Source organism: Camelina sativa, chromosome 4 (genome assembly GCF_030686135.1).
Source record: "Camelina sativa cultivar CO46 ecotype springtype chromosome 4, ASM3068613v1".
NCBI classification, from domain to species: Eukaryota; Viridiplantae; Streptophyta; class Magnoliopsida; order Brassicales; family Brassicaceae; genus Camelina; species Camelina sativa.
In genome coordinates, this window is record NC_141883.1 from 19,207,584 (window position 1) to 19,231,685 (window position 24,102).

At 35.4% G+C, this 24,102-nt stretch overlaps 3 protein-coding genes and 1 pseudogene across 3 annotated transcripts; 2 read left to right on the forward strand and 2 right to left on the reverse strand.

Annotated features, from left to right (window-relative positions):
* Positions 1-6,512: 6,512 nt before the first annotated feature.
* On the forward strand, positions 6,513-8,526 carry LOC104780585 (uncharacterized). The gene is made up of 5 exons (XM_010505087.3): positions 6,513-6,875; positions 6,975-7,024; positions 7,280-7,403; positions 7,511-7,609; positions 7,747-8,526. The coding sequence occupies exons 1-5, from the start codon at positions 6,683-6,685 to the stop codon at positions 8,361-8,363; spliced, it is 1,083 nt and encodes a 360-aa protein (XP_010503389.1). The 5' UTR covers positions 6,513-6,682; the 3' UTR covers positions 8,364-8,526.
* On the reverse strand, positions 8,444-11,204 carry LOC104780587 (vacuolar protein sorting-associated protein 29). Its single transcript, XM_010505088.3, has 4 exons — positions 10,734-11,204; positions 10,166-10,324; positions 9,589-9,726; positions 8,444-8,972 (listed from the first exon to the last, which is right to left on the reverse strand). Exons 2-4 carry the CDS (start codon positions 10,295-10,297, stop codon positions 8,670-8,672), a joined length of 573 nt encoding a protein of 190 aa, XP_010503390.1. The 5' UTR covers positions 10,298-10,324; positions 10,734-11,204; the 3' UTR covers positions 8,444-8,669.
* A 7,070-nt stretch (positions 11,205-18,274) lies between these two features.
* LOC104780588 (U-box domain-containing protein 39) lies at positions 18,275-20,236 on the forward strand. Its single transcript, XM_019244662.2, is given in 3 exon segments — positions 18,275-18,932; positions 18,935-19,773; positions 19,776-20,236. Coding segments are annotated over 3 exon segments (1,599 nt in total). The 5' UTR covers positions 18,275-18,424; the 3' UTR covers positions 20,028-20,236.
* Positions 20,237-21,188: 952 nt separating this feature from the next.
* LOC147945971 (uncharacterized) lies at positions 21,189-22,497 on the reverse strand (annotated as a pseudogene).
* Positions 22,498-24,102: the final 1,605 nt, after the last annotated feature.

A 24,102-nucleotide genomic window follows, 5' to 3' on the forward strand; every position in this document is an offset into this window, starting at 1 on the left:
TTTACTTACAGTGTTTTGATTTTCTAATTTTTCTTATATTATTTGATTTCCAAATATTTTTGTTCTACACATGTCAAATGTTGTCGACTTTCTGCCTCCTAAAACTTTATAAATAAAAAAAGTCATTTTGTCAAGGTTTGCATGCATGTTAGAGTTTATCACTTATATGTTTACGAAAGAATTACTCAAATGTTATGCAAAAGTTGGTTTATTATTCATATCATATCTGTAAATCTTTTGAAAATTACTAAAATGTTTAGTGCCCTGGGTGTAATTACAATTTACCCCTTGAGTTTTGTTTTTTGATTTCGGTCAGAAAAAAAAAAATACACATCAGCAAATTAAAATACACATCAGATATGATTTAACATGTCATTAAGCAGTTTTTTTTCAGATCAACATTTATTTTTTCTTGTTTATATCAAAGAGAGGGAAAGTGAACAGTTTTCACTGTTCACAAACCGCCAATACTAAAAATAAAAAAAAACTCTTCTTCGTCGTCTCTCGTCGCCGGTCACACCTGTCATTGTCCACTCTGTCGCCGTCAATCTCTCGCCGTCATCTCTCGCCGTATTTGCTTGCTCTCTCTCTATTCGTCGTCGCACTCACTCTCTTCGTCGTCGCACTCTCTTTCTTCGTCGTCGCTCTCTCTCTCTTCGTCGTCTTCGTTTAAACGTTCCGGTATGTGTCGAATGTTTAGTTTCGAGTTTTCCGGCTGAATGTGGGTTTTTATCGATGATTTACGGCTGATTGTCACCGTCTCTAATGGCGGCTGGTTTGTTAGATCTATTCGATTCGATGGCTGATTTACTTTTAGGGTTTACGGCTGATTTGTTAGATCTATTCGATTCGATGGCTGATTTGTTTGTTGATGTGGCTGAGTTACGGCTGAGTTTTGTATTGGTGACTGAGTTATTTTGTGCTTTAGATTTGAGTTATGTATTTGTGGCTGAGTTATGTTATGCTTTGTGTATGAGTTTGTTTTATGTTGTGGCTGATTTATTTTATGATTTACTTATGAATTATATTATTTAGCAGATGTCGATGGTGATTATTTCTGAAGAACAAGCAAGGGATTACCCCCCCCCCCCCAAGACTATACGCTGAAGGAAACTCTAATCTAGAGTTTAGAGAAATTAATACCAATTTCAGGATGGGAGATTTCCCTACGATTAGAGAATCAATAGGACAGGATGCGTGGGATGAAACGAAGAAAGTACCTATTGGAATAATCTCTAAGCTAGTTGATAGCCAATTCGTCTGGTCTGGTAAGGTTGTACATTTCCTACTATGTAACCAGTTAAGGGTACATAAGAAGGAGCTTTGGTTTGTGGTCAGTGGTCAACCTATCAGGTTTGGGTTGAATGAATTTGCTCATGTCACGGGGTTAAACATAGACCCAATGCCGACAGAACGGTTTGAACTTGAAGAGGAACATAAAGCGTTCTTCAGACTTTTGCAAGTGCCTGGTGGGGAAGGTCCATCATTAAATGAACTCAGGGAAGCATTAAAAGTGTGTTGGGGATGGAAAATCCCTAATCATCGTAAATGGTTGGGGCTGTTGCTTCTTCAACACATTGGACTTTATAGTTTGCATCATAACTCTAGAATTCCATATGAAAGTGCCAAAAGAGTTTTTGATGATGAAGCAATGAAGACTTATCCATGGGGTCGGTCAGCATTTGAAGCCCTTGTTGATAGTATAAAGATATTGAGGCCTACGGGGAAATCGTACACCCTTAGTGGGTTTACACCCGTGTTACAGGCTTGGGCGTATGAGTCCATCAAATGCTTTGGAGATCGGTTTGGGAATGCATCAGCTGAAGATGATGCCATACTGTTACTTCGATGACGTGGAAACCGTACACGTTCAACGATGGAAACGGTTATTGCTGAAGAGATCAAAGCGCTTGGTGAGGTAATGTTTTGATTGTGTTATGATAGACTGATAGTTACTGGCTGATTATTGTTTAAATGATGGCTGATATATGGTTTAGCAGTGGTTGAGTGATTAGCGGCTGTTATGACTGAGTTATTATTTAGTATAGTAAGTGCTGAGTTATGGCTGAGTTATTGTTCTTTTATGGCTGAGTTATGGTTTAATGATGGCTGATTTATGGTATTATATGGCTGAGTTATGGTTTAGTTATGGATGAGTTATGGTTTTGTTATGGCTGAGTTATTGTTCTTTGAATGCTGATTTATGGTCTTAGATGGCTGAGTTAATTGTTTAGTGATGGCTGAGTTAAAACTTACTGATGGGTTTTATAATCTCTTATGTTACAGCTGCGTGTCTGTAAAATGGTTATGAAGGAAAATGGCTACGATCTATTTCATACGTGGTCAGATCAAGAAGACGACCCAACAATTAATCGCCTGATCGAAGACATACATATGGATAAGTTTGTTAAAGGGTTTTGGGATGTGAAGGAGATTGAGAAGAAGAAAAAGAAAAAGAAAGCTAAAGCGGCTGTTGAGTCTGAATCTCCTCCCGCAAAGAAGCGGAAAGTCCATAACCAAGTGACCACCATTCAGGGTGGTGAATCTGGTGAAGGAGCAGGAGCTGCACAAGAGAAGAAGAAGAAAGGAAAAAAGGTAAGTGCTATGGTGTATAGTGAGTTTATATTATATGTAACCTTTCGTTAGCCTGTTTACGACAGTTTGTGTATTTGTTTCAGTTGGCTAGTGAGGAGGAAGATGCGGGGGAAGATGTGTCGGTTATAACTCTCGTTGACTTGGTGTGCAGGTTAAACTTAAGGTTTGACACCCTTGATACAAACATTGCAAATATGCTTCTAGATCTGGAGAAGAAGATTGGAGATAGAATAGAACAGAGGATGAAGGAAAGGATTGATACCAGGTTTAGACCTTTTGAGCGTGATCTCAAACAGATGAAAGATCACGTGCTTTCCATGAGTGTTAGAGAAAATGGCCAAAACACGGCATCTGCGTTTACGGATGTATCGATAAAGAACCTGATATCACCGGACCTTCAGGCAAAACTACCGGGAACAACAGGTCCACCAGTCATTCCAGGAAAAAAGCAAGAAAACTACTCTGTCAACAGTCCTCCGGTAATGTCTAATTTATCTTAATTTTATGGCTGATTTTCCAGGATGTTTAGGTTGAGTTATCATTATCGTTAATTGTCTTCGCTATGTTATACATGAAAAGAATTCTGTTGATGGCAGTGGTTTGGATTGGATCAGTAAGAATCTGATGGATAAGTTTGATAATCCTATTGATTTTCTTCAGAAGTCTCCAGCTGCTAAGAAGTCTCCAGCTACTAAGAAACCGCCGACCTCAATCTCACTCTCGCCGAACTCACAACCACTAGACAAGAAGTTTTGACCATCAGATGGTCGAACTCACAAAAGTTTTGAGTTGACACCGCCGACCTCAATCTCACTCTCGCCGAACTCAATCTCGCCGACCTTGACTTCATTCACGGAGCTGCTCGCGCCAACCCCAACCTTACTCTCGCCAACCTCAATCTCGCCAACCTCAATGTCACTCTCCCCAACCTCAATCTCCGCCCGCCGATCTGGCTCAATTTCTCTAACTCTTAGTTACCAACTATGTGCAACAACTTCATCCTCAATCATTACAGATCCATTATCAAGCACTACGCTCTGTAAGAATGTGCTCAAGACACATAACATATAGACAAGCTCTGCGCTCCACAACAACACACTCAACGCATACAACATCAGAACGAGTTCCGAGCTCAACAGAAACTATCGCTTTAACCATCACCGCACGAAGGAAGATCTTCCTAAGGCAGTCTGGAACGCCCAACGCCGAGCATGCATATGTTAAGACTCGAAGTACGCCCGCCGATCGCAGAAATACCTCACTCGTCGGACTGAGGAGGGGACTATTGTTGGATATGGGCTTCGTCCTAATATGCCGCTCACATATAAATAGCTCAAGACCTTTATTGGGAACCTCATCTTGACCCCCGGACAATACCCTGAGAGCAATAATTTGCATCGAAAACTGTTATTGTCTTTTGTGTAATTCATTTCCGCTTTCGAGCTCGTTATTATTGGCTTGTTAGTTCTCCTGTGAACTGACGAGCTCAATCTTGACTCGTGTTAATAACGACCTCACGTTTTTATCGTTAATAAAAGAACCAGCTTCACTCTTTCCCCAAAAACCTTTATTTACTTAGTATTGTGCAATCTCCAGTACAAACAACTAGGCTCCATGATTATCATTTATACCCGAAGATTATAATTTTTACATGTTCAACGTCAAAATTTGATTGTTCATGTTTTATAATATTGGTCATGCATAGGTTTGGTCATTTATATATATGTACATTGTTGGCAGATGACACAATAAGATGCAGGGTTGTGAATTTCTACGAGGTTTTTTATAACCTGTTTGTTTGTGGATGATTTAATGGAAACCAATTTTTTTCATGCATTGGAGAGGGTAAAGATGATGTTAATTCCGGTGGTGGCTTGGGAACTTGCAGACAACTTTTGAAGATGTCTTTGTAAAGGTTGCCCAAACTTCTTAACTAACAACGTTTTCAATGTCTTCTCTTGATCAATCTCAATCTTTTCTACGTCTTATGTCAAGTTCAAAGTCATAAATTATATTTCATAGTCTCTAGGGCCTCTAGCCACTTATATGCTCTTAATACGAAGGAGGCATGCATATACACAACCGGACTAAGAAAATTTGTCAACTAGTTTTATTATGATTATGATTAAGAGAAAACAACTCTTTTTTAATCAAATTATTAAATTCATCTTGTCGTTTTTTTGGTATTTGACGTGACACTTCCAAGATTCTCAATTAATTTATATTACTCACCTGCGTTTTTGCTGTCTAAATGATTTCGTTATTAAAAATTACAGTAATACGACAAAATTTCATCACTTCAAAGATATGGCATATAAAAATAGTATATACGTATATATGTATATATATAGTGACTAATCCATAAATCAAGAAATGCATTATAAATTTTAAACAAAATTTGTGACTGATGCAATAATTTTATTTTAATATATGTGAATGTGGAATAGTTTACCAAATTTATTATCACTAGTTCGATTAGACAATTTTTGAGTTGATTGATTATCACTTTCTAAGATTTTCAACTCAAAAGTTGCCTGATAATAAATTTGTTAAACTATTCCACACTCACAATAGTTCTAAACTTCTAACAACAATATTTTATACCAAACTATTATTACTAAATTTGTTATTTCTAACAACAATAGTTCTTTTTCGAAAGAAAAAAAAAAACAAGAATAGTTATATCTTACGCATCAGCATCATTTATTTTCGTAAATAGTTAATACGAACTTCTAAAAAGGGGAACTCATCATGATCATGATAGTCTTCATTTTAGACGTAATATATTCCACGAATAATAACGAGTCTCTTCATCTTATCCCATTGTTATCGCTTTCTTAACTCTCATTTGTCCCTATTCCTATGCTTGGTCTATTCTTCCTTTATCGATCAAAATAAAATTTACTCTGTCAAATCTTTTTTTTTTTCTTTATGAAAAATAAGGAGACAAACGTTGAGAAAACCTATACGATTGCAGGAGTTAAGTTCAAAAACTTTTGGTATAAAATATACAAAACAAAACCTTCATCAACGATTTAGGGGCATAAGAGCATCTCTAATTGTTTTATATTTTTTCCTTTATAATAAAGATCTTTTATAATAAAGGTGAATTTTACTCCAATCCACCTCTATTTTTACCTTTAAAATAGAGATTACTATTTTTTTTTACAAAGAGTTCTTCTATTTTAGAGATGAGAATAGAGGTGGGTTGGAGTAAAACTCACCTCTATTATAAAGATCTCTATTATAGAGAAAAAAATATGAAAAATCATTAGAGATGGTCTAAGCATAAGCTGCATAACTCTCTTGTGAGTTATGTCTAAATGGTAATTTATAATTAAGTAAGTGGTTAAAATTTTCAAGAATGGTTTGGAAATTAAAACTTACTCTGGTCGCCAAAAACTACAAATTCATTTAGGATATACTTTTCAAACCAGAGAATTAGTACAAATCAAAATTCTAGAAATTTACCATTCATGCAAGTGGTCCGTGGTAGGCATTTATGAATACCGGACTTTGTTCGTGCCCACAACGAGCACGCACACGTACCAAAACTCAATAAAGAAACGTAAAAACGAAAGAAAAATTCAAAAAGAGAGAAAATTTGTATATACTAAAATAGAATAAATTTATTCGTGATAAAATAAAGAAATAAATAGAAGTATTCAAAGTCTATACAGTGAGACGAGCACGCACACATACATCTTAAAATTATTTTTCTACAAAATAATATAGAACAATTAAAAACACTAAAAATGGTTTAAATTTTTGTATATTTGTAAGAAACAAATATAAATATTATGGAACAATTGTTTTTTAAATGTCTAAATATAAAATAATTCAAGACTAATTTTTTTTTTTTGTCAACTAAAATATCTTCTAAACAAATCTAAATTACAAAGAAGATTAAAAAAAAAAATCAAAGTTTTGGGATAATAGTCTCATCTCTCTCATCCACACTAATATAAATAGGATACACACACATTACAAAAAGAAAAATCCAAAATTATCTCTCTTTCTTTTTTCCATTTCTCTCTCTCTCTCTCTCTCTCATCACTCAATAGTAGATCTTGATTGATCTGAAAAAATGGTGAAGAAGACATCGTCGTCATTACACGTTCCGAGTGTATCTGTTTTGATGGTGTTGTTATGTTGTTGTGTTGATTACAGTCTCTGTGAAAAGAAGATCAAAACCTATAAGCTCACCAGAGGAAACTTTAGTGTTACCTTCACTAACTATGGTGCTGTCATGACCTCTCTTCTCCTCCCTGACAGACATGGTCACTCTCTCTCTCTCTCTCTTTCTTCCTCTCTCCCTCTCTGTCTCTTCTGATTTTTTTCTCTGTTTTAAATCTGATACTTCTTATGATGATTCACAGGAAAGCAAGATGATGTTGTTCTTGGATTTGATAGTCTTGATAGTTACAAGGTAATTACTTTTTCCTGATCTTTTAGTTGTTATCGCAGTTTTAGTTGTTATCACATTTTTGGTCAAAACTTTGGGTTTTAGATAGAACCTAAATGTTCGGCTCAAAAAGCATTGTCACGTTATTCGATATCCTCCACTTATACAATTAATCCAAAACCAATGACTCGCAACCCACGTTGATATTTAGGCGTTACTGTTAGAAATAACAAATTTAGTAATAATAATTTCCTCGGTTTTGGATATTTTACTGTACAGAATGATACAACTTATTTTGGAGCAATAGTGGGAAGAGTGGCTAATAGAATAGGAGGTGCTCAGTTCAAGTTAAATGGTCAATTGTACAAAACCAGTCCCAACGACGGCTATAACACTCTCCATGGTATTTATTACTTTTATCTTAATTTGATCTCACTCACTACTCCTTTGTTGGAAATTTCATTTATATTTAAAAAATGCTATCACTAATCAACTTTTTACAAAAATCAGGTGGTACAAAGGGATTCAGTGATGTGATTTGGTCAGTCCAAAGCTACGTTCCCACTAGCCACATTACTTTCAAATACGACAGCTTCGACGGTGAAGAAGGTAAAAAAAAAACCAAAAACTAACATCATTGTCATCCTTATTCTAAAATCTAACCCATAAAATTACTCTCTCCAATTTACCAACTAACCCATATAACGAATTGAAATGTAATTTTAATTTTTGGTTATTTTTTAAAGGTTTCCCCGGAAACGTGACGGTGAAAGTGACGTACATGATCGGTAAAAACATACTCGGAGTTAAAATGGAAGCAAAACCACTAAACAAACCAACACCAATCAACTTAGCCCTCCACACATACTGGAACCTCCGTAGCCACAACTCCGGCGACATCCTCTCCCACAAAATCCAACTCCTCGCCGATAAAATCACTCCCGTCGACGACACACTCATCCCAACCGGAGAAATCACATCCATAGCCGGAACACCTTACGATTTCCTCGAGCCACGCGAGATCGGGAGCCGGATCCACGAGCTACCCGGCGGTTACGACATCAACTACATCATCGACGGACCGATCGGGAAACATCTGAGGAAAACGGCGGTTGTGACGGAGGATGTCACAGGGAGGAAGATGGAGCTGTGGACGAACCAGCCTGGCGTACAGTTCTACACGAGTAACATGTTGAAACGCGTCGTCGGAAAAGGTAAAGCGGTTTATGGGAAATACGGAGGTTTGTGTTTGGAGACTCAAGGCTTCCCAGATTCCGTCAATCACAAGAATTTTCCGACGCAGATTGTGAACCCCGGCGAGACTTATTTGCATGTTATGCTTTTCAGATTCACCGCTCATTAATCGGGTCGGGTCAGATCGATTTGGGTCGGGTTTTTAGGGTTCTAATTTTCACGATTAATAATAATAAATTTGGGGCTCGATTTTATTATGCTTCTTTAATCTCTTGTAGATGAAATAATTCGACAAGTTCGTGGTAATGAAATAATTCGACTTTTGCAGCCAATTATTTCATTTTTTTTTTCTTAAATGATTCAATTCCCAAATTGTTAAATTAAAAGATTATTTTTCACAAGAAAGTACCAAATTTTTTAGGAGTGAGTTCAGACAGAAACATAAAACGGTTTCAGGTTCTTTTTTTAAAATGGACTAAGGAGCAGAGTTGGAGGTGGGAGGTTTCTTGAACTCGATCTTGTCCACTTTAACCTCTCCATCGATTAGCTCATAGACGTAAACCACAGCTCGGAAACCATCGATGTCCATAAGGACAAAGCTTGGGTTAACGTCTTGGTTTATGCTGCTGTAAGCTCCGGTTGCAGATCCCGGGTTGATCACCACTCCTCCTTCGTGTTTGTAGGCTGTGAACTGGTGGGTATGACCTGTTACAAGTATGTCAACGCCGAGCTGTCTCTGAAGCATGGCGAGTGAGTCTAGATCACCCCATGGGATCACCTGTACGTACAGCAAAATAGAGAAGCTCTTTTCATACCACTGCAAATAAGGTTTAAAGTTCAACAAACCCATTGCTTCCTAAAAAACATGGAAGAACCAGAGAACCAAATTCTATGATGACAAGACGTTGGTAAATAGAAAAACGAACCTAAACGAGGCATCTCTTTCACAGTTTAACTTAAGTCTACAACATTGACATGATAAATCAACAGTGCTTAAACTGACTTTCCCATTTACTACTATCTAAAAACACATTCTTTATCATGAATTGAATAGGTAAGTGTAGATTAGAGGCATCTAGACAAAAGCAATGTATCACTGTTTGTCCATATGACAATGTAAAGACTAGAGAGAAAAACTATTTGATGTGACAGTCAGAGCCTGATTACATTATCATGCATGTAGCAATAGGCGAGCAAAAACTGAAACTCACTGGATAAGGACACAAACCAACAAAGCAATGAAGTAAAGGCAAGCAAAATTAAGTTTTAAAATCGATATTTTAATAAACAGATGGTGTATAATACAACTACGGATTATTCATATGCTGCGAAAATGCTAATATGTCTAACTCGTAATGCTCACAATGAAATGGGGAAGAGAAGAAAAACTGAACCTGGTGGCCATGGCACAGACCCAGCTTGAATTGCCCGATAGTCAAGGTTTTGTTCTCAGGGTATCGTGCATCTTCGTCAAACTCCCCTCGAACTATATGCAAATCAGGACAGATAGTCTTCAAGTAGTCATGGATTTCCTAAAACGGTCATAATATGTTAAGCCTCCTACCACAAACATGACCAAGAAAAGACTTCACAGCATACGAACAAATCAGGTCTGCAACTTCTCTAAGATGGGTTATCAACTAAACGCCTCACAAACTTCTTAACACATCTTCCAACTAAACGAACATAACTGGATTATCATAAACGACTAATCGATGCTGAGCTAATCAATTCACAATTCCATTGAACAAGCAAATCTAAAACTAACACTGATCCAACCAAAACTGTAAGCCTCAAACTACCATGTATGAATTAAAATCTCACACTACCTAGTAAGAATGTAGTTCGAAACAATACACAAACAAGATAGACTTGTAGGATTCAGAGCGGAAATAGACTCTAATCAAAATTTATAAGATCAAAATTAAACATGATAGAGATGTAAAGATTAAAAATTTGAGAAAACCCTACTTTGATGCAGAGATTGCCAGTGCAGATGATGTGTTGAATCTTCCCAGGGACAAGCATTGATTTGAACTTAGGAGGTAGATCAGCTGCTCTATGGGGTACATGGAGATCCCCCAATGCCAATACCAGCACCATTTCTAACTTCCACTAGAAATTATAAACCTTCAAACAAGTTTGCAGAAAAACAAAAATCAATATTTGTCACTTTTAACACTAACGCGTAAAGAATCTGGGTAGAGAAGCAGATCAAATACCAAAAGTCAATGAGATCAAACGATATAAAAAAAAAAAAAAAAAAGGTGGAATTTATCATGATTTTCAACAAACTGATTTTCAACAGTGCTTACAATATAATTACTAAACCAACGTTTCAGTTGACTACAACTGTTAATTCTTTTATTCCACTAAAATCGAACCTAAATTAGATTTAGTGCAAAGGAAAGCAAAGCCAAGCCAACAAAAAAAGGTATGGTTTTGACACAATTAAGACAAAACCCAGATGTGGTTTAACACATATACTTCACCACTAGCTGCGTTGAAGAGACTTAAAGGCTTGATGATTGATTCTTACCACAGAAGAAATACAAAGGTAGATGATTTGTCCCCCCCAAAGGCCCAAAGTTATAAGCGGCAACTAAAGAAGATCGAGCTTTTACCAGATCAGGGGCTCAAATATATATCGAATAAGATTCGTGATTGAAGACAATTTTTGTGTTATGTTCGTCAGGGGGATCTCAGCGATCGCCCATGGAAAAGAAGATCCTTTATTTCTTCTTTTCTCTCTGATGATCGCTCCTTATTAGAGTTTAGACTGCGTTTTTATTTTTTGTTTTTTTTTTCTCAGCAAAAGAAACATAAACTACACGACGCCGTATGATACCCGGTTTTATCACATCCGTAGGCGAATTTGTAGAACCAAACCAAACCCACATTTAAACCGGACATGGAAAGTGTTTAGAACAAATCCCAGTAAGTTAAAAGTTTTGTATAATGATCATGGTGGTTGATTCGGACATAAAATTTGACACCACCATGGAATTATACATGATCATATGAAAATAACAACAATTTATAAGGAAGAAAAGTTATACCAATAAAACGAGAAGTTGAAGGGCGGATGATGTTATTATGAAGTAACCTACAGTAGTTGTTTTGTTTGGTGAGAAATTAGTAACCTAGCTGTTTAATATATAGAGATGGAATATTTATAATCCTTTACTTTCTGGGATTATAGTAATTTATAACATTTCTATAAAAGGTAAATTATTAAAAACAGGTAATAATAATATTTGTTCTTTTAGTTTTTGTAATTTACTAGGTTGGACCGCGCTACGCCGCGGCATTGAATTTTTATTTATTTTTATTATATTGTTTTTTCTATTTTTTTGGATTTCACAATTTAATATATGTTATTTAAAATCAAGTTTCATAATTTTTTGATAATTTCAATGGTAATTTTTATTATCATATGATACTTGAATTTTTGATTTCATAAAATCAGTTTTGGATATATTTTAAAATTTAATTTCAAACACTTAGTTCTTGATTTGTTTCTCACTCACAAACCTTTTAGAATATTAACATAGATTACTGTTTGCTACATTGTAAATGTTTTTGATGGATCTTAGTCTTTTAAGCTTAGCACTTCAACCTTTGTCTCATCTCACATAATTTATCTCTTACAGTATATTATACTTGTTCTTGTCTTTTAGTCTATTTATTTTTTCTGTTAATATTAATTGTAGACTTAAATAAACAATTACACAAAATTATTCAAAAATTGTAGACTTAAATAAAGAATTACAATTATTTAAAAAAATTAATAAACATACTCATTTACATATATGGGCCTAAACTAAAATAGTAGCCCAATGGCTTTTCACCTTCATTGACCAAGTTACGTTTATTCTCCTTTGGGTCTTCGTGTTCGTCTTCTTCTTCCTCTACGACCACACCACCAATTCATCTGGTCATGCTTCCTCTTTGTTCTTCATCATCATAGCATCTTTCACTTCTAGTTTTCCTTTATCTTTTGCAATGAATCAACTTCCAACACTCCCTCTTGATTCATTTGCTTAATCCCCGAAATCCAATTCAGGAATTTGATCCCAAGGCTTCTTCTTCTCCTTTGTGATTCACCTCTTCAACGTATGAATATGTTTCATGACATTGTCACAGCTTAGTGGTGAGTAATTTTGCTCCCTCATGAATCGATTCTCCTTAAACTGTTCTTTTTTTTTTGGTTTGTGAACTGTCTCTCTCACGTTTTCTTCTTTAGTTGTCTGTGCAACCTCGTTCTGGTCCCTCTGTGGTGAACTTGAAACGAATATATTTCCATCTCTTGTTAGTTTCATATCATAATATCAAAATAATCCACATAAGAAAACTATGGAAGTATACAACAGAAACAGAGTAAACTACCAACCTTGCAATAGTTTCCTTCTTCAACAAAGTTAGTTACTTTTTATTAGATGATAATACAGGGCAATTTTCTACACAAACCTCTGAGTATACACTAAAGAAACAATCAGCGGAGAGAAAGGGAGGGATCATATTGCATCAAAACTAAATGTCACAAGACATAGACACAAAGAGAGGGAGGGAGAGAGATCGGCCAACCTGGAATTCAACAAACTGATATTTAACAAAACTTAATTTTCCAGCCCCCACATCTCCAAGTAATACCTGAAGCACTTAAACCAAGTTAATCACCTAAACAAAAACAAAAAATAACAAAACAGACTTGTCTTCCGCTATAGGTGTTAACAAAGAGATCTTAAGTATCCACAGTTAAATACCATAATCATTCCACGAGAGTGTTTTAATATCCAGATAGTTCATATTGCTTCAGATAATCAAATCATTATAAAAGTATCAAAACCACCTCTTTATTGTTTTCTTATCCAGAGCACAAGTTTACATCTTTGACACATAACAATCATAACACTAACAAATTTGTTTGGATATTACAATTTTCTGGATTTAGAACATACCTCAAGCTGATTGTCAAAGATTAAGGACAAGGACACCTTGAAACTTTTCAAATGCTTGAGTTTCAGTTTTCGATCAGACAAATCAACTCGGTCCAGTGAATGCTATGAAGCTTGATGCAATGTATTCACAACCTCCGCAGCTTCTTATTGTTTTATAATAAGATATGTGATAAGATATATGGTTTAAAGCTAAAGAATCAAATCAAAACTAAACAATATGTGACCCATCTCTAAGCTTATCACTGTGACGGGATCGCATTTCGCATGATGGAGACATCGAGATTTGAGGGAAACATTAAGATACGACCTATTGCTAATATTGTGAGTCACCAAATATTGTGCTTAGCTCTATTAATTGTTTTAATTTGATTGGATATTCATTTTAACTTATGTGTTAGTCTCTCCTTCAATATAAAAGCTGAGGTGTCATGCTCTAGTGAGAAACATCAAAGTTTTATTGTATTGATTGTATAGTTTTCTCTTAAAATAATTTGTTATTATATTTTTAAAGATTAGTAATTAATTATATAATTTTCTTATAGAAATATATATTTTAAAAATGAATATTAGAAAAATCCTATCAGATTAAATTTATCAGTTTTAAAAGAAGAGTAATAATAATACTTTTCCCCTTAGGGGTTAGTAAGTAATTGTATAGTTTCCTTCTTACAATATATATGTCTTTTTCACAAAAGAAAAATTATATGTTTTTCTTTCAGAATTAGTGATTAGTTGTATAATTTCCTTAGGGTTATCATACAATTCTTTTTAAGATTCGTAAATATATTTTTTTAAGTGTTTAACTCTTCTATGAATATACTATTACATAGAATGATAGAATTATGTTTAGGATTAGTAATTAACTGTGCAATTATCCTTCATTTCTTTAGAAGACATTAAGTTTTCTTTCATAGTATTTAATTTCCAACTGAAAAATAACCTACATGCAGTAGTAAACAGTTGCATACACTGTAGATCACTTTTCTCAAATCGTTCTAACGATAAAGTTGGGGAACAAAGAACACAAACAGTGATCTAATATGGGGGATTGACATGGTTACCACAATTTGTCTAGAAAAATCAGTCTTAAAATCGACTACAGAAGCAGAGTCGACAAGGCGCTGATATGCTAAGCCTCTAAAATGAACAGAGAGTGATGAAGTCTCCGTAAAGCGACCTTCCAATCATCCAGAGGCGGACCAGCTTCCTCATCTTTATACATATCAAATGAGATATCCGTATAAACACCAGATCCATTCCACGAATTTGTGACTCTAAACATAAATTATAGGAACTCTTTTTTGGTATAAACAATAATGTCTAAAGATTCAGTTGACAATTTCTATCCCCTATATAATAAAATGGAAGTACAAGACATTTTTTTATAGACTATATAATAGATATATTTATGATTTTTTGGTTATAAACTTGTGACATAGGTATATATCATAATATACGGATTAGTCTGATTTTTGGTAAGTAAGGATAGTATGGATTTAGTTAATTATAGTAACATATAAATCAATTATAGGTAACATTTAAAAGATAAGAAAATCTCTCAACCTCATTAAAACATAAATATGTGATTCTTCTTTCACATTTATTATATTTTATATTTTAATTATTTTAATTTTTTTATCTAATATATTTAGTTAATAAAATTTATGATTTTTTCTGTATATGATGTAATTTGAATTTTTTTAAACAGACATATATTGCTCAACTGATGAATAAAAAAAATATACAAAATGCCCTACATCACCTAAGAAAATTAGGCAAAGATTCAAAATCATATTAATAAAAAAGAGACCAAAATGATTCTGAATATGAATGAGCAGAAACCTTGATTTATCAGGCATTGAAACTAAAAATTTTATGCATTTTATTATGGTTCTTTAATTTAAAGAATTTCAACTTTTAATAACTTTAAAAATTCAAATCTATAACTTTTTAAAAATTTTAAAGATTATTAATATTTCAATTATTAAAACATTTATCTTTTTATAAAATGTTTAAGATATGAATAATATTTAAACTTTATAAGAAGTTCAAATATTATAATTATTTCAATTTCTAAAATAATAAAATTTATTCAAACATTTTAAATTTTAATAATATATACGAATTAAAATATCACATGACGGGTTATATGGCAGGACATGTTTGAGTTGATATTAATAGAAAATTAAAATATCATTAATTCAATGCTATACGGATAAAATATCATCTCATTATTTTGTGAACTTTTTATTAAAACATTTAATTTTTATAACTGTTTATGATTATTAAAAAAATATATTGTATTTTAAACTGCAGTGTACCGCAAGTCAAAATCTAGATCTATTAAAATACATCTTACAAAATAGATGTTATTTTCATAAGTTATATTCAACATATGATTTCATGGCATAGTGTTTGAACAAAAAAAAATTAAAACAAATAAAACAATCATATATATAACACTTTAAATAAAAATTACAAAATAAATAAAATAAATGTTAATCCGTACTCTAACACGGGTCCAATTCTAGTTATTATTATTATTTTTGCTACAAACTTGTTTTTAATTCTGCACGTGATTTTAAAAAAACATTATGTACACCACTTGCCTTAGATTCATTCTGTCAAAGACTTGCCATATTTGGCCTACAAAATAGCTATAATTAAGCCTATAAGGTTTTATTGTAACTTGCTTCTTATTTCGTTATATTAAAAATAAAGAGAAAACTCGATTTGTGGTGGCCATGATCGATCTTTCTAATTGTTAGATATGTTGTGTCAAATATACTAGCTCACACCAAAAACACTAATACAAAATTATCAGGAAAGTTTCAAGTTATAGATAATATTTTCCCACTATCGGCAAGAAAAAAAAAAATATATATATATATATGTATATATACAATTTCCCCCTAGCCCTAGGTTGTCAACATGAAACAAGACGATCAAAATATGGCATGAAACATGAAACAGATGAAACATTTCATTTGTAGCATATTTCTTTGGCCGTAATTTTACAGCAACATGCTATATTTTATTATAAGATTCTATTATGTAAGAAGTATTTTTTTTTTTAAAAAGTTGTATCTTCATTTTATATCATTTTCTTACTAAAATAGATTTTTGAGGTTTGAAGTTGTCTAACACCATTTCGGTGTTTGAGGTTTGAAGTTCACAATCCGCATAGAATCAAGGTCAATCTCTTACGTTACATATTGTAAATCCAAAATCTGGAACACTCAAAAGAATGGCAATCTGTCCAACATATATATCTTCGAAGAGTATGTCTTGTTGGCAATGGCAGCTATTTTGTCGGTCAAGTCTCTTGATTTGAACATGTTATTATTAACATATAGATGTGCCTTGTTTATTGCTCAAACTGATATGAGAGAGACAAATTATAATCAATCGTTATAGGCACAAAACCCAAGGCGCCGCTCCTTCAACGAAATGGTTTGTTTCTTCTGGCGATGCTTCTCCGTTAATCTCCTCTCCTAACTCGTGTTTGCTAAGGTATGTTCTCTCTTTGGTGGATCTCCTTTACCGTTTTCCGGCGAGGTTTTTCACAGGAGATAATTTCCTTGATTCTGTAGACTTCGAGCCATTCTCGTCACTTACGGATGTCTTCGGTCGCCTTCCTCGTCCTGAGGCCCCCTCGTGCACCACCGCTGACGCCACCGGAACCACCAGACCCACCGGACCCTCAGATCTATTTTTCCTTTGGTGAATCTCTTGTCCAGCCGCTGAATCTCACTTCCTTCAGAGCAAGTGACTCGCTCAACATCCTTCTCTCCTCCGCCATACCTAGCTTCTGCCGCCGGCGAAGCCCCTTCTCCTTCCTAACTAAAGAAGTTATGGTTTCAGCAAGGACTTCCTAACTAAAGAAGTTTGCTTTACTGGATGCTCTTGGTTTATTGCTTCTTTGGCTGAACTTCATCTTATCTTCCCGAAACTCCCCCTTGTTTGGATGCTCGTGACTCGTCGGTATTGCAAGGTTCCTCCTCCTGGCTGATGGTCCCCTCTACCTATGTCGTAGAGTTTGTAACCCTTAAGGTTATTATGGATGCGATCTATCAAGAAACTGTTGAGATTGTACTTGTTTGTTGGTCTCTTATGTTCTCTTCTTATGATTTGTATCTTGTCTATCCCTTGTTTTACTATCTTTTGATGGTGTTTTCTGGCATTTGTTGCCTTCATTTCCTTTGCTTTGGATGTACTTTCTCCTCTATTAGAGGTTGAGACTCTTTAATTTTAATGATAATGAAATGTTTGCCCAAAAAAAAAAAAAAAATCAATCGTTATATACCGTGTGGTCCGTGGAAAGGAGGTCCAAGATGGTCTCCACGTCCAAATCTCTATTTAATTTCTTTGCTTTGTGAATCGTGATTGCTTTCTTCTTCGGGTATTGGTTTCTCTATTCCCCCTTGTGTTTAAATGATTTCTCTCAGAGACGACGACAAACTAAAGCTTATACATCATTTTTTTTTCATTAATATTATAGTCAACACAATGGAACCATGAGAAGAAAAAAATCTCTAATTCAATACCTTTTCTTATCTAACGGGGTAGAGAACTTGTAAACACGCCTTGAACTGTCCATCACCTGATCATGATGCTGCGCATGAATCAATTCAATTTGTTTATATTCGTCAACGACAATTTACTTATATCTTACAATCATTCTGACTTACTAAACACAAATTGCACATAATCTATAGAGTTTTATATTTCCTCCCCCTCCGTAATCCTTATTTTGTTTTGTCCACTACAAGATTTATTCAATGGTCTACAATTTTATTGTGGAAACTAAAAACTGTCAATGTCATCTAGAAATGTAACGACACAGATGGTCATTATCCAATTTTCAAATTTGTTTAATCAAGCCACACAAAAAAAAAAAATACTGTTTAGATAGAATAGTTATGACATCAGTTATTGAAATTATTATCGAAAATCATAAAATAATTTTGATTTTGTAGATAATTAGTAGTAGTATTGTATAAAAGAAATCCGAATATCCTACAATTATTTTTGTACGACAAAAAATCCAATCATTATCAATTTATCGTAATCATTAAATTATGTTTTATTAGTAAGATAAAAAAAAACGAGTAATTAAGAGTCTGGTTAGTAGTATCAACGAGAGAATCTTTTGGACTCGATCAAAAACCTCAGAACGTTGAAGTCAAAAATCTCTTACATAACTTCTCAGATTTCGTTTAGTTTCGTTGTTTCTTTCGCTTCTTCAAGTTCTGTCTCTATCCCCAAAATGGGCGAGACCGGTAGACACAAATGGTTCTCTTTTCACCACCACCGTTCAGCCTCCGCCACGTCTATGCCTCAGCAAACCAACAACCCCGGCGAAACCCCAACGGAGTTCCTCTGTCCCATCACCGGGTTTTTAATGTCGGATCCCGTAGTCGTCGCTTCGGGTCAAACCTTCGAGCGTGTCTCCGTCCAAGTTTGCCGTAACCTCGGGTTTGCTCCGAAGCTTCACGACGGTACTCAACCCGATTTATCAACCGTAATCCCAAACCTCGCCATGAGATCAACGATTCTCAGCTACTGCGATAGAAACAAAATGGACCACCCTCGTCCTCCTGATTACGCTTACGTCGAAGGTGTTGTTCGTACCCGTATGGATACCGTTTCGGGTTCGGGTCCGGGTCATCGGATCTCTAAATCGGAAATTTTACCACCGCTGGCTGAGAATTCGAATTCCAATTCGGATTATGATTCTGTGATGGGAGCGATTCGATCTCGTTCAAGAAAAGCAATTCTCTTCCATTTCACCAAACCCGACCCATTAATCACTCGACGACCCGGAATCCTACCTCGTTCTCTTCATCGGATTACTCAACGTTTCCTCCGATGTCACCGGAAGAAGAAGAGATCTACAACAAACTAAGCAGTGTAGACACAATCGATCACGAGCAAGGTCTGATTCAGCTAAGGAAGACGACGAGATCAAACGAGAGCACGAGAATCTCGCTATGTACTGATCGGATCCTCTCGTTACTCCGATCTTTGATAGTTTCACGGTACAACGTCGTGCAGACGAACGCCGCCGCGTCGTTGGTCAACCTCTCGTTGGAGAAACCTAACAAATTGAAAATCGTACGGTCAGGATTCGTTCCTCTCCTGATCGATGTTTTGAAATCGGGATCGACTGAGGCGCAAGAGCATGTGATCGGAGCTTTGTTTAGTTTAGCTGTTGAGGAAGAGAACAAGATGGTGATCGGAGTTCTCGGTGCGGTTGAGCCGCTTCTTCACGCGCTTCGATCGTCGGAGAGTGAGAGAGCGCGTCAAGACGCGGCGCTCGCGCTTTATCATCTGTCGTTGATTCCTAATAACCGGAATAGGTTGGTTAAAGCCGGTGCGGTGCCGGTTATGTTGTCTATGATTAGAACCGGTGAATCTGCGAGTAGGATACTTTTGTTACTATGTAACGTAGCAGCTTGCCCGGAAGGGAAAGGAGCTATGCTTGACGGGAATGCGGTGGCGATATTGGTTGGGAAACTGCGAGAAAGTGGTGGTGGAGGAGCTGAGGCAGAGGTGGCGGCGGCGCGTGAGAATTGCGTGGGGGCTTTGTTGACGTTGAGTGTTGGGAATATGAGGTTTTTAGAGGATTGGCGAGTGAGGCGGGTTTGGAGGAGGTTTTGACGGAGATTGTGGAGAGCGAGAGCGGAAGCGGGAGGTTGAAGGAGAAGGCGGGGAAGATTCTGCAGACAATGAGAGGCGGAGATAGGGAGTTTGGTGAAGGTGCGGAGGCGCGTGAGTGGAACAAGATGTTGGAAGCGAGTGGGCTAAGCCGGTCTCAGTTTCAACAAGGAGGGCAAAAAGGGGGTTTTGCTTACTCCTCTCAATTTTAGCTCTATTCAATTATTTTATTTTATTTTCTTGTTGGTAAAAAAAGTAAAAACAATTTCTCAAAGTTTTTTTGTTTTTGTTTTTTTTAACTCTTTGTAATGTTTTTTTCTTTTCCTAGTGACCATAATTTTTGGGAGTGAATTTGTATTTTTAGTCTTCTTTGACTTGTCTTTTCTAATGAAACGACAAAAAAAGTTACAATGTTCGTTAAGGGTTTGTATTAGAGTTGCTCGTGTTTCATGTGTGACTTGTGTACGTGGTCCTTGACAAACAAAAAGTCGTCTCAAGAAGGGGTGTGTAATGTCAATTATGTGTATCATTATCATCTCGAATGTATATCTGTAACAAAAAGAAGTGACTCTCTCAAAAATAAGTAAATATTGATATATCAAAACTTCAGTTTTTTTTCCCGGTATGGAATAAAATATGTAGAATGTAAGATTTGGAACGAAGATTTAGTTGTTGGTCATATAATTTATATGGTCTAGTTGTCTACCGTCTACGTAGGTTACAAGTTAGACAAGTTAGAATATAATCTACAAGTCATTCTCCCTGAAGTCATGTGATCCAGTCACCAACATGCGCGATTCGTCATGCGAACACGTCATACCGACATAAACCATACATTCCCTATAATATTTATATGATTACGAGAATAGCTGAGCCTGTGATGCATTCTAATCTACGCCTAAATGCTAAATGGATAAAATTGGAAAGAAAAACAAATGTTATAAAAATTGGAAACCATGGTTCACGATGTACAAGTTTCTATCGAGTAATTTTGAATGATTAACTTAAACCATTCATGTATTAAAAAAAATCTTTGCATTCACATTGTGTAACACGTTATTGATCATCGCTATCATTGATATGGAGATGTGTATACATAATGTACTAAGAGCAAGAGCATTGGTGTGGAATAATTTTTGGTCTCTTAAATTTAATAATAATATTTTGAAAGTTTTTTATTTTTAGTATGAGCATTGGTGTCTATTTGTATTTGGTCCTCCGAATAAAATAATAATATTTTGAAATTTAAACATTAATTTAAAATTGAAAAACAAAAACATACAATTAGGAAATTAATAACAGAAAACATAAAAACATCAAAACAAAAACAAACATTTTATTCAACTCATAGAAATTTTAAAATCAATCTTCATTATCTGGAAGATGTCCAAAGTTAGTCCAAATATGCTCAATCAAATCTTGTTTTAGTTGGTCATGGGCTTGTTTATCATGAATTCTTGTTTGACGAGTAATCGTACTGCTGATATTTGAACCCACACCCAGCGGCACCAACGGTATATGTTTGATCCACATGTTCTCCGTGTTGAAATTCAGAAACAATGTTTCGGTAACTGTATGTATGTCGTTCATCTTCGAAAATCATATTATGGAGTATTATGCATGATCTTATTACATTTGCCATTCTGTTTTTATCCCATAAACGAGACAGATTTTTAATAATGGCGAATCTAGCTTGCAAAACTCCAAAGGCACACTCAACATCTTTCCGCACAGCTTCTTGTTTTTTACAAAAGAGAGATTTTTTCATACCTTGTGGAAGTCGGATAGATTGAATAAAAGTGGCCAATTTGGATAAATACCATCAGTGAGATAGTACGCCAAATTGTACTCCCTTCCGTTTACAACGAAGTTGACTTCCGGAGCTTGACCGGTTATTATGTCATCAAAAACATTAGATCGATCAAGAATATTAAGATCGTTCATAGTACCTGGAGCTCCAAAAAAGGCATGCCATATCCAGAGGTCATACGAAGCTACCGCTTCCAACACGATTGTAGGTTTTCCGGTTGATCGTGAATACATGCCTTCCCAAGCCGTGGGACAATTATTCCACCCCCAATGCATACAGTCAATGCTCCCAATCATCCCGGGAAATCCACGCTGTTCATTCTGATAGAGTAGTCTTTCTAGGTCCTCTGGTGTAGGACGTCTTAGGTATTCATCTCAAAACACTTGGATGATGCCGGCGGTAAACTCGTGCAAACATTTCCGAGCTGTTGAAGCACTAATTCTTACATACTCGTCAACACTGTCAGACGAACTACCATATGCCAATTGACGAATTGTTGCAGTACATTTTTGTATAGGTGATAGACTAGCCCGTCCGGTTGCATCCTGGGTTTGGCGGAAATACTCGATTTCGGTAGAGAGACGTTGAACAATACGCATGAACAAAGGCTTGTGCATGCGAAACCGTCGCCGGAATAGATTTTCTGGATATGTTGGAGTGTCACTGAAATAATCATTCCAAAGATTATTGTGACCTTCTTCCCGGTTTCTCTCGATAAAAATCCTTTCGTTTGGCTCATTTGGTTCCGGGATATTATGTGAGACATCATAAATATTTTGTAAATAAGCATCAAAATTATCACCATCATCTCCTTGGTAGTGATAATGATCATCATCTCCTTGGTAATGATAATGGTTTGAAGATGATCCCATTTCAAATAAAAAAAAAAAGACAAAGGAAGAGACAAGGAGATATTGAAGAGAAAGGAAGAAATAACTTGTGAATGTTTTGTTGCTTTGATATTGTTTGGTGTGAATGTTTTGTTGGTTTGATAGGGTCGCATATATATAATGGAAGACTAGTGATAACCCGTGATAACAAAACAACACTGATCCGTGATAGTAAAACAACAAGTATCCGTGACAGATAAACAACAAGTATCCGTGATAGTAAAACAACAAGTATCCGTGATAACAAAACAACAAGTATCATTACAAAACAGAAAATTAGATTACACCAAATAAACATCCGAGTCATTACATTACATGAGCACTTTAACTAAATGTCTCCAATCTGATTTAAGTATACATGAACAAGATACCTAGAACACTTGCGAAAATAACCATTACACCAACAATCAGCCAATTAGTTACATTTCTAAACCTATTTTCATTCTCTAACATAACCATCTTCTGTATGTCACCAGCATCTGTTCACCACCATTCCTAGCATGAGGAGTGTCACCATAGTACCGGCTAATCCTTGTCCAGAAGCTTCGTACCTTTTGTTGATTTGCAACAATGGCATCCTTTGAAGTGTTGAGCCATGTGGAGATCAAGACTTCATCATCAGCAGGAGCCCATTTCTTTCTCTCCTTTCGCTCCAATGGTGTTTCTTGAGAAAGAGTTGGCGCCTCAGAAGGTTGGGAGCTGTGCGGAGGCATTTGTGAGCTGCTCTGTCCAGAAGGTGGATAACTTTCCCAACGAAAGTTTTCAACATTAATCCCACCTTCTTCTTGACTGTTAAGCAGATTTAAGTAAGAAGAAGACTGATATAATGGATTCGTAGAATCCATATGAAGAGAAGGGATTATAGAATGAGTAGAGAAGAGAATGGATTAGATAAGAGAATGAGTAGAGAATGAGTAGAGAAGAGAATGGATAAGCGAGTAGAACTGAAAGAGATTTATAGTGGAAGAAGAAGGTTAAAAGGGGTTATGATAGAAAGAAGATGGTTGGGGTTTAGTAGGTTAAAAGGTAACTTGCAATAAGTAACAAAACATAATGACCTAACAACCAATGTCTAATCACAATTTATGACAAGTACACTTCACAAATGCATTCAATTTATGTGACTAAACAAGAAACTATGAACAAACCAGCTAGTTCGTATACATTACACAACAAGCATTAGCCGGAGAATCTGAGCTTTTATGACTTACTACCAAAGTAGTTTACAACTAAATCAAATATCACACAATAATCGATTGAAACAAGCTATACACAGAGACTAATCCGGTAGTTTACAACTACTTTTGTTGAGTTAAAACCAGAGAGTAGTTTACAACTAAATCAAATATCACACAATAATCGATTGAAACAAGCTATACACAGAGACTAATCCGATATTTTACAACTACTTTTGTTGAGTTAAAACCAGAGAGTAGTTTACAACTAAATCAAATGTCACACAATAATCGATTGAAACAAGCTATACACAGAGACTAATTCGATAACTACTTTTGTTGAGTTCAAAACAGACAATAAACTATAGCTAAATCAAATATCACACAATAATCGATTGAAACAAGCTAAACA

What these genes read in the sequence shown, in the direction of transcription:
- LOC104780585 (XM_010505087.3), top strand. Translation starts at nt 6,683, where the DNA reads ATGGTGAAGAAGACATCGTCGTCATTACACGTTCCGAGTGTATCTGTT. An exon ending in TCTCCTCCCTGACAGACATG is followed by an intron (nt 6,876 to 6,974) that starts GTCACTCTCTCT and finishes GATGATTCACAG; the next exon opens with GAAAGCAAGATGATGTTGTT. An exon ending in ATAGTCTTGATAGTTACAAG is followed by an intron (nt 7,025 to 7,279) that starts GTAATTACTTTT and finishes TTTACTGTACAG; the next exon opens with AATGATACAACTTATTTTGG.
- LOC104780587 (XM_010505088.3), bottom strand. Translation starts at nt 10,297, where the DNA reads ATGGTGCTGGTATTGGCATTGGGGGATCTCCATGTACCCCATAGAGCA. An exon ending in CTGGCAATCTCTGCATCAAA is followed by an intron (nt 9,727 to 10,165) that starts GTAGGGTTTTCT and finishes TGACCGTTTTAG; the next exon opens with GAAATCCATGACTACTTGAA. An exon ending in GTCTGTGCCATGGCCACCAG is followed by an intron (nt 8,973 to 9,588) that starts GTTCAGTTTTTC and finishes CTGTACGTACAG; the next exon opens with GTGATCCCATGGGGTGATCT.